The sequence below is a fragment of the Artibeus jamaicensis genome, unplaced genomic scaffold, assembly GCF_021234435.1.
Source record: "Artibeus jamaicensis isolate MK-2021 breed Jamaican fruit bat unplaced genomic scaffold, CSHL_Jam_final contig_233, whole genome shotgun sequence".
Classification (NCBI taxonomy): domain Eukaryota; kingdom Metazoa; phylum Chordata; class Mammalia; order Chiroptera; family Phyllostomidae; genus Artibeus; species Artibeus jamaicensis.
Window position 1 is genome coordinate 26,954,939 of NW_026521486.1, and position 17,530 is coordinate 26,972,468.

Genomic DNA, 17,530 nt, shown 5'->3' on the forward strand with positions numbered 1-17,530 from the left:
TTGACTCCTTTAAGCATGATTCATGATTTCAAATATCCAGTCAAGACCAGCCAAGCTTCCAGAACCTAGTAATATGCATGGCTTACCTCAGCTAAGCCTTAACTCAAAGCCAAGTTAAAGTTGTGTTTGAGTAGTTTTACCACAGGAAAGCAAAGATCATTAGTTTGGGTGGGAGGGTGTCGAAATATTTTTTCTTTGAGACAGCCGTAGCAGAACATGGATAATAGTTTCTATTGCATATTCCTCTCCCTCAGTTTTTGACTCCTTGACATCAATGTTCTACGATTTTTCACTTGATATATTTTACTCTGCTAGTTAACCTAGTACAATAGTTATTTGTCTCAAATTCATGATGAAAATTGAAGCAACAGTATCCTAGTCAGGTGTAGTTCCAAAGAATCTTGGAACCTGGCTATAAATGTTCTCATTATCAAAACCTCAGTTTTCTTCAGATTCTACTCTAAGTTGTTCATTGTCCTCTGTAAACACGAATCTGTTGGATCTGTGGGGCAGATACACATTTCACTGGCATTGTTCCTGCCACACTGACAAGGAGAGAAGGGTGAGGATAAAAGGTGTGGTAGGTCACCTTTCCCTTAATCTAGGCCCAAAGTGGGTGGGCCCTCGACGTCCGTGTGATGCCAGTTTAAGGCTCTTTGCAACACTGTAGCTCTGAAAGGCTGAAGGGTGCTGATAGCCTGGGTCATCAACAGCAGCAATAATGATGGAGCAGAGGACATTTCAAAGGTGGACCCTCCCACCCCAAGTAGTGATCTTTGTAGCTGGGTTGAGAGTAAACTACTATACTTATGGACAATGACATTCTCCCTCTCTCTGAATCAAATAGGGCACAGCATTTGCTATAGAACTATTGCCTTAAGAAATGACCGTGGCTGGCAACACACAGGAATAAAATGGAATCAGTTTTTCTTAAAAAAAAAAAGAGCTTTGTGATATCTCTAATTTCTCCTGCTTCAATTTATTTTTCATGATATCATCAGAGTTCTTGCAAAAATATTGATCTAACTGATGCTCCTCCTTTCCTTAACAACTTCCAGTGACTCCTTATTATGTACATATAGCACGAAGTTCAAAAGTCCTGAGCATGGAATGCATGAGTTTTTACAGTCGAGCCCCATCAGAACCTTCCAGACCCGACCACTCTCCGACTCTCTTTCTAGTCCTAGCCCCTGCCTGCTTCCTGCACATCCTACACTGCTGCCATCCAGAATTTTGGAGAGTCCCTGAAGTCAGTAGGCTCTCTGAAATTTCTGTGATTCAGTACACTGTTTCCTGCTTGAGATGGCTTTTCCTCTCTTCTCTCGCTAAAAACCCCCATTCCTACTTCAAGTCCCATGTGGTCCTCCACCCTGAAGTCTTCCTCACTTTCCCGAGAGGGTGAGTAGCTTCCTACACTGAGCAGCCACAACCGTTGCTTAAACATTGAGTGTGTTACTTTGTACTTTTGTGTGTAGATATTTGTTCATATTTCTATTTTTCATTAGACTAAAAATCCTTCTAGGAGAGTAGTTTTGCTTTATTCCTTTTATTTTGCTTTGGGCCTTCTATGCCAGTTCCTCAAACAAAGACGATGCTTAATAGATAAGAGTGAATGAATGAATCACGCCTCCTGATTTACCTTTAGCACTCTTTATTCATGAAATAGCCATAACAAAAAATTAGTGTGAGGGAGAAGGTAAAGATGCTATATTTTATGCACAATTGCTTATGAGATTTACTTTCTCATCTAAACTAGCTAGTATATTATGTGACTATAGAAATACATTTTCATAGAGGTAGGTAAGGAGAAAGAAGAGAGGGAAACCAAGAAATAAGGCAGTTACCCCCCACTGCCAACCTATCAGTTCCACTGTTATTGAAGGCCACTTTTAATTTTTTTGCCTTTTCCTGCCAAGCTCACTCAGAAAAATATATTTTATAAGAGAATAATAGTCTTTGATCCTGATAAGAGTGAATTCATACCTTTTAGCAGCTGACAGTTATATGTGCTCAGATTCCCAGTTGACCGCAGTTGTAACCAGTTTCCTCTAGAGTGGTTGCTCATTTTTACAACTTCAAACAACTCATAGGGAGGGACCAGGACCTCCTCCTTGAGAGAGAAGTCTTGTATAGGTGCACCCAGGCAGGTCAATATGGTAAATAGAGTATGGTTTCCAAACTTCTGTGCCTCTTTTCTTAAGAGGGAAGTGGAGAGGAATTGGCCAAATCGAAGGATGGCACCTATATAGGCTTCCAAGTAGAAATCAGCCTCATGATACACCTCATAACACAGAGAGTCATTCTTCATTATAATCCTTTCCCTCAGCAGCTGGATTGCTGAGGTCAGGTAGTAGTGTAGATACTTGAAACGGAATGAATGTTTATACTGCCACGGAGACCTGGCAGCACTGGCCATGGCTCTGGCGAAGTCAGAGCGAACATTGTTGTTCAATGTGTAAACCAAGATGACCACAGCGTGTGTGATAGTCATGTTCTCAGGGAGGGCTTTATCTTGGCTCAGCCAGGTTAGGTGAGCATTATGCCAGACCCTGGAATAATTCCTTCGGGCTTTTAGTTCTTTTGTGAAATAATCCCCTTGACTTAGCTCCTCTATGACCTGTTGGCTGCAGCCTTGGTATTGATCATCAAAGGAATTTGGTGCCAAGTCAAAGTTGATTTTAATAGCAGCCTATAAGAAAAAAAATATCGATTATAATGTTTTCAAATCAGATGGTGAATTTGCAGATTTTCTGTGCTTTTTGACACCGTCTTCTCCTCAAGACCAGCCTTTGCTGAAGTAAATTTCACTCATAATCATTCCACTACTCAGTCCTTCTTGTATCAATAACCTATGTTAGAGGTGGAATTTGATTTGATAAATATCACTGAAAGCTCAGAAATGCTCATCGCCTCAGAGAGGAAGTGACCATTTTTGTATCACATTTTTTGTGCATATTGGGTATGTTGAAGAAAACAGTTAATAACCTTAAAGATTTGTTTTACTTCCTATTTCCTTTATTGACTCCCTTTGCATTTCCTTATGGGTGTTTTAAGGACTTTTTAAAAAAATACCTGAAAGCTATATTGAGCCTTTGAACTTTAAGAAAAAACTTAAGTGATGAATGATGTTGGGTGCTTCAAAGGCATCCCCTCTCTTCTGTTCAGGCTCTAAAAAAATTGAAAAACAAAGAGCAAAGACGAGGGCTAAAATATCATTTTTATTAATGAATAATGTCGTGTTGGGGCACACATCTTTTGGTCTGATGGCGAGTGGGCTTGTTGGAAATAAACCTCAGAATGAGGCAGCCTTGCCCGCTCAGCTCCAGGCGCTACTGACTTGCAGCCCACCCAGGTAAGATTCTTGTCATGGAGGATCCCAGACCTCCTAGCCTTTGCCCTCAGGCTAGCTCCCAGGAAGAAGAAAAGCAGAGCTAAACTCAGCATACCCAGTTATTCTTCCTTATGTTACCAATCAGGCGAATTTCCCCACCTCCAGGGTAGCAGAGTTTGTAAAGATTTGGACAGTGTTGGGACTGTGCCTGGAAAAATCACTTTTCTTGGAAATCAAGAGTGGGAAAAATACATTGTCTAATGGGTAGCCAATTGAATATTACTTACTGATACTTAGTACGTATGAAGCTGAAGGTAAAGTCTGAATACAAGTTCACTAAGTACCATCAGTCCATCATGCACAGCCATATTTCAATGACCTAAATCCCAAGATGCTTCCTGCTTGACAAAAAAATTAATAATACTTTTCTAATAAGCAGTACTCATTAAGTAATATATTAAAAGGTAAAGTTCCATCTAGTCAATGTCAAAGATGTTGAGGCTGAAACTAAAATAAAAACACCATTTGGTATTTATACTGTTATTTATGTTCAATCATCTGGTTGTGTGTAAATTAGAACAAGTTTGTAATTAGAAGACTGCTTAAATAAGCTTAACTAATAACTTTACACAGCAAGTTTACCAGTAAATCTAGAGAATCTATATAAGCCAAAATACAAAATCAGTAACATCACATTTGTCAAATCTCATTACGATAAACTGAAACTTCATTATATTACTAATGTCAAATGTGTAGTCTATTATCTTTCAATATTAGGTTACTTTCCCTTATGTGCAACTGTAAATTATAATACTTCTTTTGAGTTGATTCATGTGATACAGTCTAAAGCCAAATAGACTTGGTTAATTTTGCACTATTTGTCCCACACAAGCAGTGTTTTACTTATATTTTATGAAGAATCCAGAAAATAATGGCATGCCACTAGCTTCCATTATGTCAAATTTACAAACTGTGAAGAATTCCACTGTTGTAAATAATTATTTTCCACACTCTTCACTAGCATAACTTAAGATGTCTGAATGAAATTAGATCCCAAGTGCCTAGAGTTTATTGAAAGGTTGTCACCAAGAGAAGGCTCTATTGGAGCTTTAGGCACCTAGCACTCACCTCTTCCATCGCACCCTACCTGGGAACTTACCGTGGGTCTCTGCAGGCCAGCCAACAGCAGCAGGAGAGGAAGCTGTGCTCCAAGTAGCCAGGTTCCCATCACAGGAGCTGTAGCCGTTGGAAGAACCTTCCTGCATCTGTTGGTCAATGGACAGCATTTGCTGGTGTTAAATGTACTTAGCTCTTGCAGCTTCATCCTGAAGTGAGCTCTCACAGTTCTCCCGTGGGTTTTTCTATGTGTGAGTCTCAACAAGAACCTTCCTTGCTAATGTCCATGTCAAGACTTCTGTTGACTACCACCACCTTCACTGCAAAGCTGAAATCTCTGAAATAGCCAGATGTGTGCACCAAACAAGGAATTCTAAAGTGAACTGAAGTTAGTTTCCAATTTAAAAAAATCCCTAATCTGTATGTGGAGGAATTCCGAAGTCCTGTTTAGGGTCAGGCTCAGCCTCAAATTAGGAAGGCAGGAGGCAGCACACACTGTACAGTGCTGGAGCCAAGTGGTATTATCTTGAGCAGCAGGCTCTCACTGTGAGTGATGTGATTGGCTCGTGAGTGTTGCTGGAAAGATGCCACCTCAAGATGGGCCTGTGTCAGCCCCATCTGCTGCTGCTGATAGGGCTTGGCCAGAAGGGGCTTTCATAATGCAGAGAACCTTTTAGGTAAAAAAAAAGCTGTCTTTGCTGCTTTTTTGCAGAATCTTTGAAACTCTCCAAACCAGAAATTGTACCCGTTGGGGTCTTAGCTCCTCCCATCAGGGAAGGCATTGGATCCTCCATCCATACTACTTCAGTTTCTGCTGTCAGAAGAGAGCCTCTGAACAGCTAACATCAATCAAAAGCAGGCTGCAGTGCCAAGTTAACCCAGCCCTGGTGTTCTAATAAACACTCCCTCATAGACACTGCCCTTTGCAGTCTGAACATCCTCCCTCTATTCCCAGTCCTTGTTTTTCTTGAAAATATTTTCCAGGCACAGCTCCCGATTCATTATTTTACTGTGAAGGGAAACTGAATTCTGTTCTTGGTAATACTGGTACTCTGTAAAGCACTTTAAAATATTTTTAAAAAGGATTTTATTTGTTTGTTTTTAGAGAGATGGGAAGGGAAGGAGAAAGAGAGGGAGAGAAACATCACTTTGTGGTTGCCTCTTGCATGCCCCCCTTACTGGGGACCTGGCCCACAACCCAGGTATGTGTCCTGATTGGGAATTGAACTGGCAGCCCTTTGCTTGGTAGGCCAGCACCCAGTCCTTTGAGCCACATCAGTTAGGACTAAAATTTTTTTTTATCTAAGTTTTCCAAATATTCCAGCAGCTCTACCTCATTACAAAAATTTGGAATATCTAGAAAAATATAAAGGAGGAAACAAAATTACTCATAACCCATAGCTCAGAGAAAGGTACTATTTAGAATAAGATTTGGCTTTATACACACATACACCCACATTATTCTAGGACTGAAATGATATAGTATGCAATTTTACATACTGCTTTTTCCCTAACATTTTAATGTATGCACATTCCTGTATAATTTAATACTTACTAAAAACATAATTTTTATGCTTGCACAATATTCCACCATAGATGCTGCCATGTGATGGACTATGGGGTGGATCCATGGATGGTGCCGTCTCGGAAGCAGACTGAGTAGTGAATAGAACGTGGACTCTTGAGAAAGACCTCAGTTCAATTCCTGGCTCTACTACTCCTGAATGTTTGACCTTGGGCAAGGTCTTTAACCTCTGTGTTCCTCAGATTCCTCATGTGTTAAGTGGAGATAATAATGCTATCTATCTCATTGAATGCTTTGATATATTCATAACCCTTAGAACTTGGCACCAAGAGATTGTTCAATAAGTACAAACAATGATCAATTCTTACCCATTTATTTCAACTTAGTACAACTGTAAATAATGATTTATGGACATATTTTGGACACAAATTTTTGTGAGCTTCTTGAAATTGTAAGACACATTCTAGAGCTAGACCACTGACCAATGAAATATGTTTTTTTAACTTAATGGAAAACACAAATGTATGACAATATCTCTTAAAGGCTAAAAATTCTTAACATTTCTCATTATCAACTGTTATTCTGAGATACTGAGGTATGAAGAGAACTAGAATTAGAGTCTAAAAACTTGAATTATGGGTCTAGTTTTATAGCTTGCTGGCTGACTTAAAAAATGAGTAAGCTGTGCTGAGCCTCAGTTTATTTAACTTTATAGATTTGTCCAAAGTAAATAGTAATTACCTTTTACTGAGAGTGTACTGTGTCTCTAGACTTTTTACTGTGTTATCACAACCCACGAGCAACTGTCAAAAGGCACTATTTTAACCCTCAGTGTAGGGGTGCACTTGCTGAGGCCCTGTGAGATTAAATAACCTGTCAGTGATAACCCTTCCTCTCACCCTGTCGCCCACTGCCTCCAAGAATGCCAAAGAATTCTGTGCTGTTTTATTATTGTCTACAAAGATTTTGTTAATTTTCCTAATGTGACTGCCATTCCCAGGCTAAGACCACTAGGGGACAGTAGAAACCTCTGTGACCTTTTCATTGTAGGTGAGAGAGAAAAGGGAAAGAAGGAGGGAGGGAGGGAAAGAGAGAGAATACCAATAATAAAGTAGGGTAAGAAAAGGCCAGAGATCTCATGTGTGAGTATGCATACATTTTAAAATTAAAATTAAAAAAAGGGGTTTTTTTGACAATATTCAGAGCCATTAAAAATCATCTTTTGCCTTGAGGACTATTTTATTAAAGTTCTCATGAGATAATTTAATAGTTAATTTAGAGCTTGGGGTTTACTTGGCTATTATTTTCTTGATGATACCCAGTTTTTCACAATGCAATCTACTTGTGTTGTCTTGATGGGTCCAAGGGCATGGGTTTTTTTTTTTAACATAGAAATTGAAAAAATGTTTATTTAAATGTTACTGTATTTCACTATGAATACAAGGATAAAGGATTTATCCTTATAAATACTATGTAAGGATAAAGCTGTCTTATTTTCTTATGTGGAAACAATACACATGACCAGTGTTCTTCTGAAATACCAAAATAAATATTTGTAATGTTTTTTACTTTTTATTTTCACAATCAGGGTTGCTACTTCTGCATGCAGAATACCACCACATTTTATAGAATGACAGATTGAACCAAAGAACACAAAAAACAAACACTGTAAATAATCAACTACCCATTTCCTTTTAGGACCCTTGCCCCCTCACACATGAGCAGCCCCCCTTGGTTTCCATTCATGGGCATGGGTTTTAAAGCCGTTTATACTATGTTGACAGTCTGCCTCCATGACTGTCCAGCTCTTGAGAATGTGAGCAAGTCATGTTAGTTCTCCATCTAATTTTCTCTATATGTAAAAGTGAAGACGATAACACCAGTCTTGCAGGGCTGTGTTGACAATGAAACTGAAAGAATTCATACAATATCATGGACTGGGTCTAGGAACTACACCGTCTCAGAAGCGGATTGATTAATGAATAGAATGTGGGCTCTTGAGAAAGACACTGTTGTCCAATTTCTAGTTTTATAACTTCCTTAATGTTTGGCCTTGGTCAAATGAATAACCCCTCTGTTCCTAAGTTTCCTAATGCCATGGACACTTAGCTGGTGCTCAGAGCTTGTTAGTTTTCTTTACACACAACTCAGATATTTGAAGACCAACAATTCATAGGGAGTCCAACAGAGTGAAAGTTAATTTGTATTAATTGAAAAAACAGCTGTTTAAGGAAAGATCTTGCTAGTTTTGTAGAATAAATTGTGATACTCATGAGTCTTTCTAAAGCTGCATTCAGAGCATGAGTTGGAGAAGTCACTAAAGGGCCTTGCCCAGGGGAGAACTGTACCTTTTCCACTAGCCTCACCTTTTGGAAATGGTTCTTGTGATTTGCTGTTTAGTTCTTGTTGAACCTCTTTGGACTTATGTCAGTTTAATGGGGGTATTTTACTGCTAGAAGTTCTGGTAATCCAAAGGAAAACAGTTTGATAGAGGCCCCGACTTTTGATAGAATAATTTTAACATTTTAACTGGTCAGTTCTCTTTTACCCTTAATGCCCTTATAGAAGGAGCAAAACTACCTCAACTATGTCATATTTTTATGACTTTTTAATTTAGATAAAATTTTAAACTTATAAAAACATTGCAAGTTTCGTAAAAGGAACACATATATATCTGAGAAGCTCACATAAGCCCTATCCACGTTCAGCAATTGCTTATACTTCCTCAGTTGTTCTCCCATTCAGTCTCTTTTTTTCTAAACCACTTGAGAGTAAGATGCAGACATCATGCCCCTTGTTAAAAGGTAAAATGGGCCGTATGAAAAATTTTAAGAGTTTATTTGAGCAAAAATCAATTCAAATTGAGCAGGGCATTAATATTCATTGGATTCATGCATTGATAATGAAGAAGCAGCAACATGATTGCTTTGTGGTAGCCTAGCATAATTTATATGATTGCTTCCTGGTAAGAGGGACATCTCTGAACAATTTTCTAACATATTTATTGGAAAAGTCTTCATGTAAGTGGACCCATGCAGTTCAAATTTGTGTTGGTCAAGGGTGAACTTATTTGATGGGCTATAGATTAAGCATTCACCTTATTTGGAAAAGCCTACTTGGCTGCTTGTGATTGGTTGTCCTTAGGTTTTGATTTCTTAACCTTGAGACCTTCATAGGCTTATATTCTGGTTTGCTTTTGTAGGCTTACAGGCATTAGAACTACTTCAGTCTAGTGGACTTCTTATTTAATTCATTTAACACCTGTAGGGGGGGGAAATTTTTTCTTTTAGTTTTTTTTAGCAGGTAAGTCTTTCACATTAAAAAAGTTATCTCTGGTAATATAGGTTTTTTTCTGATATGGGCTTCCAAGCTAAATTACTTCAGGCAGATAAGGGAGAGGTGAAGTTTTTCCTGAGTCTGCTGGGTCTCATTTGCCTTCAGCTCAAAATAACCCTGATGTCAAGGTGGCACATTTTGGGGTGGTGTAAGCTGCTCCCCTTCACACTCTTTACCCTTATATACCTCAGAATTTATTTTCTAAAAGCAAGGACATTTTCTTACACAACCACAATACAATCTAACATTTACACACTATTATCTAATCTATAGTCCATATGCAAATTTCACCAACTGTTCTTGCGATGTCCTTATATAGCTCTTTTCTGGGATTGCAGTTTGCATTTAGTTGTCCAGTGTCTTTAGTCTTCAAATGAGAACATTTCCTCAGGACTTATTTTGCTTTTTGACCTTGACCTTTTTGGAAATTATCAGCCAGGTATTTTATAGAATAATTGGGGGTGCTCTATTATTTTCTGATGATTAGATTCAGGTTCTGTAGCTTCAGCAGGAAAATCACAGAAGGGATGTTGTACAATTCCCAGGAGGCACTTTGCATCCGTTGCTTCTATATGAAAGGTCTAACCTTTCTTCTTCTTTTTTTTTCCTTAGCATAGGACCTTAATGTTGTGAAAAAGGTTTGTTTTCATCATCTTTCACCCACCGTGAAACTTCTTGACATTCTTAGCAGAGCAACTGCTGCTGTGTACATTTCTGTGATATTGTGACTTATAGTAAGTATCTATTTGGTCTTGTCCCTGGGTCCTGGCAGACAACTCCTAAAATTTTGTAATTTCCCAAGTCATAAGTACTACAGGGGCACCCTTTGTCCCTAGTTCCTCAAATAACACCAGAGCCATAAAGGCGAAATGGGTGTCTTTTGTTATTTGTAACAAGCACCTTTCGAGCATACCTGAGTTTATGTTTATATGGTGATGTTTAGAAGCCCCTAACGATGGGGAACCAACCAGAATTGAGAGTATTACAAGTTAATTATATTTCCAAGGAGAGGTCTGTGATTCCACTTAAGTCCTAGAGCAAGTTGCTGGATGGGGGGAGGACCTGTGTCCTGGACCCTGGGCCCCAGGTCCCTCCGAGGTGCCAGTTACGTATGCGGCCTTCTGGAAATGAGCAGAACAGGGCTTTTCAGAGGTGGGAAGAGGATGATGGCAGAAACAGGCGAGGAAGCAAGAAAAGAGCAGCATTATGATAAGAGCAGCCTGGCAGTTTCATTCTAGCGTTTTCTGGCATTTTTGTTTTGGAGTTTTAAATATGTACATGTATGATATGTGTGATAATATAATATTTGGGGGGCCAGTTTTCTATGAAATGGTGTTACTTAATTTTCTGTACTGTCCCACTTTGGCCGGTGTTTGGCTCAAAGTCTTGGTTTTTCCTCATGTGCATTGAGCTTGCTAATTAAACTGAGGTTTCCAACCCACAATAGCAACCCTCTCTGCTCCATGGATTAGCAGTTGTGAATTCAGTGCCATGCTTGTGTTAGCTCCCAGACTCCATTGCAATCAAGGCACGTCTGTTTTCGTGTGATAGTTTTCCATTCAACTCTCATTACTTTACACATTCGCATTTTGCTTATTAAGGTACAATGAGCTAGAGGGCTCTTTATCAGGTTTGTGTCTGTTCTCTGTATGGTTGACTCTTTCCATTTATTCCTACATGATGTGTCTCTGCTCCTCAGAAGGATGTAATTAGGGAGGGTGACCCTTACTTTTCTCCTGCTTGTCATAATGATGTCATGTTTCCTGTGGCTCAGATGTCTACCTCTTGATGCTTTCTTTTCACTTATTACCCCACCAATAGCATCAGATTTTATCCCACCGCCTGTTTCTTTGGGACCACAAACTACTCCCTAAAAATAAAATATTAACTTCTATTAACCTCAGTCCTGACTGTGTCTTGAAAAATTTTTAGCTTCTGTCCTCTACTAAAAATTGATGGCCTTTCTTCTCCATCCAGGTACTGCCTCTCTGAGAATCGAGGTAAAGTTCACTGTCCACCGCTGTTCCCTTAGAGCTGGGAAGAGTGAGCTCTCTTTTTTTCACTGGTGGTGGTGAGCAGAGAGAGTAATCCATGCTGCAGTCATTGTTCTCCTAGGTTCTGAGAATATGTGAAGTCAAATCCATTTTACCAACTTAAAGATTAATTTCCTCTGAAAAATTCTTCTTTGAAAAATTAATATTTTACTCATAAATATAATATTAGTCTTATTCTATAACATTCAAAACCCTGGCCTTGTGCTAGGGTTTTATGGCCTTGTACAAAATCTTCACTCTTCCTTTGCCCTGAGACATGTCACAAATCTTTTTATTCTAACTAACAATGCATGGTGCAAACAAATCAACAATTTCTGTTACTTTATTTTGTTTTCCATTTTCCGCCAAAGGGGAAAATGTTTCAGTCTATTTTATTCCAAATATAATAACTCACTAAATAACACATATTATTACATTAGCTCACCTAATCCTAATTTATTCACTATTGTTTTGAATAATCTCTGATCTGTTGTGGCAAAATCTCCCTCATCTCCCACTGTTTTTTTCTAATATTTAAAGATGCTCTACTGGTCCTGACTGGTGTGGCTCAGTGGGCTGGGCATCATACTCAGACTGAAGGGTTGCAGGTTCAATTCTCTGCCAAGGAGCATGTCTGTTTTGTGGCCAGGTTCCTGGTTGGGAGTGTGCTATAGGCAACCTATGTTTTTTTCCCTCTCTTTCTCCTTCCCTTTCCTTCTCTCTCAAAATAAATAAGTAAAAACTTTATAAAACATTAGAAAATAAAGATGTTGTTCTGTTGGTTCAATTTTTTCCTTTCCAGACTCAACATTCTGACTCAACTCTTCCTCAGACTCTCCATCACCCTGGCCATCTTCCTCCCTCTGAATTCTTGTAAGTCAATGATCCCCATGAACTGTGGCAACAGGACAGCACACATGTGTCTAATCAGTGGGACTAAAGGCTTCTTTTGTTCTGAATGTAAGTTAAGGTGAAGCAGGGTTTTTTTTTGGCAATTGTGTCATTTTTTTGACTCACTGAATTTGCATGTATTATAAATCATCGGTCACTCCCCCATGAATTTCTGTTATTAAGTCGGTATCACCAGTCATATGCACCTGTGAATTTGAAATGGATTTAGTAAGCTTGGTTTTAGGACCTTACATTTATGCATACTTAACCTCTTTATTTTAACCTGTTAACGACTTCATGAATCTTGATTCTGCTACACAGTGTTATGAATTTGCAGCTCCCGTCAAACCAATTCTTAAATAGCATTTTTAGAATGTAATCTTTGTGAGGGCAGAAGCCATATCTTTTGTTCACTGCTCTATCACCTGCATTTATAATAGTGCCTGTCGCTGAAATAGGCCCTCAATATGTTTTATTTGAATACATTTTTGTGTGCATGAATAAATCTATTTTTGCCAAATACTATGCTGAGCATCTTCTAATATATTTTCACTGAATCTTCCCAATAATTTGTGAGTAGACATTATTGTCCTTTTTTATTTTTGAGCACACTAATACTCAGGCAATGTGCCTTGTTCAAAATTGCTCAGTTAGTGAAAAACAAACAAAAGATTTAAACCAGGTCTTTCTTTGACTCCCAGTCAATAAACATTTGCACTAAACTGAACTATATTGGAAAGTTGAATCTCTAAACCAACAGAAACTACCACCAATATTTACCGAATACTTTCTAGATGCCAGATGTATTGAGGTCTGTCCAGAAGGTATCCAGCAATGGAATATGAAAAATAGAGACATTTATTGAAGAAGTTACAAGATATAAAAAACATTATATATAGAACAATGACACCTCGGTCCCCTTCAAAGTAGGCACCTTGGGACCTCACACAGTTCTCCCAGCATCTTTTCCACTGTTAAAAACACTGCAAAATTCTTTGTTGGAATAGCCATCAGCTGCCCCATTGTATTTTCCTGAATCTCATCAATGGTCTGAAATCTCTTCCCTTTCAAAGCTGATTTTAGTTCTGGGAAAAGCCAGAAGTCACAGGGCACCAAATCCCAGCTGTAGGCAGTCTGAGTCACCTGAGTGATTTGATGTTTTACCAAAAAACTACAGGAGATGATGCATGAGCAGGTGTGTTTGGCAATGAAGCTGCCAATCACCAGTTGTCCATAGCCACAGCCATTTTTGTCGTACTGCATCTCTACTAAGAATATTGAGGCAGGGCTCCTTATTAGTTGTTTGGCCTGAAGGGGCATACTCATGATGGACATCACCTTTCCAATAAAAAACCACAGTTAACATGGTATTGATCTTGCTGAGACTTTGCTGCACCTTGTTCGGGTGTGGAGAAGCAGGTGACTTCCATTGGGACTACTTGGCCTTTGTTTCTGGATCACAGTCGTACATCCATGAATCATCTCCAGTTATGATCTTCTTGAGGAACTTTGATTCATTGGTAGAGGTTTGAATCAAGTCATTAGCAACTGCAGTGTCATGTTCCTTCAGTTCTGGCAGCAGAAGCCATGGACTAAATTTTGTCATGACATGTTTCATGCCAAGATCCTGCATCAAAATCTTGGACACAGTAGTTTTCAGAATCCCCAGATCAGCTTCTAGTTCTCACACTGTCAGTTGCTGATCTTTGTGGATTGCAGCCTGTACACATTTAACATTCGCAGGTGTTCTGCTTATTGCAGGCCTTCCAGAATGTGGATCACTTTCAACAGATCCTCAACCATCTTTGCAACATTTGTGCCACACTTTTATTTGTGCTGCACTTGTTGGGTCATTCCCGAAAGCCTTCTGAATCATCTGAATAGTTTCCACGGAGAAACATTCAAGCTTAATGCAAAATATGATGCAAATTCATTGCTCTACTCATTTAGTCATTTTGAATGTGACGGTCACATAGTACACTTGCACACTCAACAGTGTCTGTGATCTCCACTGACTAGTACAGTGAAGTCATCATTGTTCACACATGCACATTCCAGTCCACTCTCCTCGGCTGCCAGTTTACATTGATGTCACGCAAACCATTCTTGTTATGTTAGCAATGGCTGGACTTTTTCTGGACAGACCTTGTAAACATATAAGTACCATATATATTTAATTTCACTAAATTCCCCCAGCCATCATTGTTGGTAATAGTGTTATCATTACTCCCAATTTCCTGACAGACTGGTTTAAAGCAATGAAAGTAATATTTCACCTTCCTTCCTATTTCACCTTTTGTCCTCGAGATCTCTCATTGGGTTGAAGGGAGTGGAGGTGTGTTTGGTCCTTTAGTTCTCCATCTCCTGACTGACTTGTGTTTTTGAACCCTTGCTCTCTGAATCTACTTGGAAGGGGTTGCACAAGCCTGATTTTTTTCTTATCTGGAAGAAATTTTTCTATATTTGACTCTTGTCCATATGAAACTATCGTATGTAGAGGGTCCTTTCTCACTAGGCATATTTCTCTGAACTTGATGTGCAGGGTTTGTGATTTTGATTCAACCTAGATGGATTCTAGGTGCAGTTTTAACATCCCTTGGCCAGACTTGTCATCTTGATGTTTAAGTTCTCAGTGGTATTATCTCTTTTGAAATCCCTGCATGATCAAAGGACACAGACATGGGCTTCACTCCTGATTCTACTCTCTAGTCTGATAAAACTAAGCATATTATTTACCATCTTGGAGTCTCACCATTTTTGGAAAATGGAGTTAATTCAGAAGGTCATTATTAGGACTGAAGGAACAATTTTGTAAAGTGTTTAGGACAGTACATATTATACAAGAAGGGCTCAATAGATGGAAATTACTACTTTAGTTTTTATTACTAGGATTATTATTGTTTAGAAGGAACTTGGCTAGATCCAAATTAATATCTTCATTGTTTTTAGCACTATAGACTAATTATCAGATCAAGCCAGTCAAAGTCATCTGTATACACAATAGTTTTCTGACCAATGGATCTCACTTTTCATATATCTATATTTTCAGTTGTGTTCAATCAGTTGACTACTTAGCAAATAACTTGGAGAGGAAGGAAAAGAGATTAAAGTATCAAATGAGGGCTTTTTAGTGTTCTTTTTAATGTTTAACTCTTCAAGTTGGAACTGTTCAACACTTTATTATTGTTCATATTTCTTTTTTTAAAACAGTTATGAATGTTGTAAGGATTATTTTTTCTCTCATAGAATAAAATATCTGTATATTTGACATATAGATGTTTTGTAATTTCAATGTATATTTAATGTATTTAATTGTAAAACTGTTAATCGATAGATACCACATTATTGTTCAAATGTAGAACATAATAAGAATATCTTAACTGAATATGTCATATAGGTTTTCTGGACCTGGTATGCAGATTCATTGCTTAATTAACAGCACTTTTTCACTTAATTAAAAAAATGTGCCTTTAAATATTGTTTCAGCCTGAAAGATCTTAGGTAAGACCCTAATTTCTGTCAAGGAAAACATAATTTTCCAGGCAGCTTAATATAACCACACATGTGAATTGTGTACAAAACAGAACCGTACTGTAATATTGAGAAGGAAAGTTTTGGTCAAGCTGTTACCTCTGGATTTTGACTGCAGTTACATAAACATTGACATTTTGTGATTAATGACTAGGAAAACTGTCACACCAAAAGCTCAGGGTTAGTGTTATTCTCATATTGGCCTAGTAGAACAACTTAGTATGATTTTCTTAACAATTTGAATTGTGAGTTTCTGGAGCCAGCTGGGGCAGAAGAAGCGGGTAACTAAGCACATGAACTTCTCTACTTGCTCACTTATACCTGACCTTCCTTAAGTTAAATAGGGGATAGGCTGGCAGGCTATAGGTGGGGATAAATCTGTAAAGGCAATTATCTATGGAAAGGATGGTACACTGACTTTCATGTATCAGGCTACAGAGGACTGGCTACAGACTTTTTCCTAAGGGGAGATTTTGAATTGGGTTATGGGTTGAAGAGACCCTAACCTAAAAGGAAAGGGTGGTGGTGGAAAGCAGGGTGAACAAAGGGAAATAGGAGATACTGCAGAACAACAAACCCATCTTAGGATTTTCACTTGAGTTGGTCTTTTATATGATGAACAGTCTTTCATTTTCATGTTTAGGTTAGAAGTACTAAATTCTAGGAACACCAAGAGGTGCATAAATTAGTATATACTTTTACATTTTTGTGTATAGCATATAGGAAGCTCCTACTTTAAAGGTTAACATTAGAATTTTTTTTAGAGAAGTGACTTCTGATCTGCAAAAAGTGGTTGACTAGTGTATATTTTTGCAAGTTCTATATATAGAAGTATGTAATAGTGCAGATAAAAATATCCAACCAGGGTCAAGGATTCTTTTTCTGTATGTTCTCTTCTTCATATATTAAATATGCACTTAGCAGTTTAGGAATTCTCATTTTCCAATTTAATCCCCACAATCATCCATAAAGTAGGTAGAACAGATATTATTAGCCTAATTTTCTAGGTGAGAAAACCGTGGGTCCAAAAAGTTAAGTGACTTTCTTAAGTAAGACATAACTAGTATGTATTAGTACTACTATCTACTGTTTTTAAGCCCCAAATCACTTATACTATATCACATGGACCATAGCAAAATAAAATGTGTGATATATATTTATATCAGTTTAATTCTATTTAAGATATGAGACATTAACTGCTTAAAGAGTAATAGAAATTCTTTCTTTTTTCCCTTCCTTGCGAAACTCTTGTTACCTACATTTGACCATATTTAATTTACAACCTAGGCCTATGGTTACAATGAGACCTAAAGAGTTGTATCAGTTATCTAAAAAAATACAGTCTCCAAATATTGTCACCTTAAATATATGTTATCTGTGCATATTAATGAAGAGCCAAGATTTGGGCCTAAAATGTCGAATAGTTACTAGTTTTATTTCTGTGACAATTCACCAATCTAACATAGATCAGTTATAACCAAATCCTTATTTGCCTATCCAAGCATGCTCATTTTACTTGTCCTGAAGCAACTCACTTTGTTTAATGTTTTTGTTTTTGTATTTTATACTTTATAATTCTCTCCTTGTTCTGAATGAAATAGGGGCTAATAGCTGGTTTCACAGATTTGTATTGGCTTCATATGTCTTCTCCCTTTGAGCATAAATAAAAATAATAGGATTTTAAGGTTTGAAGTTTCATCTGTCTGAGAGTCCAGTCCAGGGGTCCCCTTTTCTTTGTCCCTGTCGGGTAGTGTTATCCCCCTGTTT

General features: G+C 38.0%; 1 protein-coding gene across 3 annotated transcripts in view; it reads right to left on the minus strand.

Moving 5' to 3' along the window:
* Nucleotides 1-17,530, minus strand: part of ART4 (ADP-ribosyltransferase 4 (inactive) (Dombrock blood group)) — a 38,476-nt gene that overhangs the window by 6,453 nt on the left and 14,493 nt on the right. For 2 of the 3 annotated variants that reach the window (XM_053662095.1, XM_053662094.1), the window contains 2 exons: nucleotides 4,491-4,596; nucleotides 1,984-2,689 (listed from right to left, as the gene is read on the minus strand). In XM_053662095.1, coding sequence (XP_053518070.1) covers nucleotides 1,984-2,689; nucleotides 4,491-4,596 — 812 coding nt within the window. Of the gene's footprint in view, nucleotides 1-1,983; nucleotides 2,690-4,490; nucleotides 4,969-17,530 lie in introns of those variants that run through there. The other variant, XM_053662096.1, reaches the window with a different exon arrangement.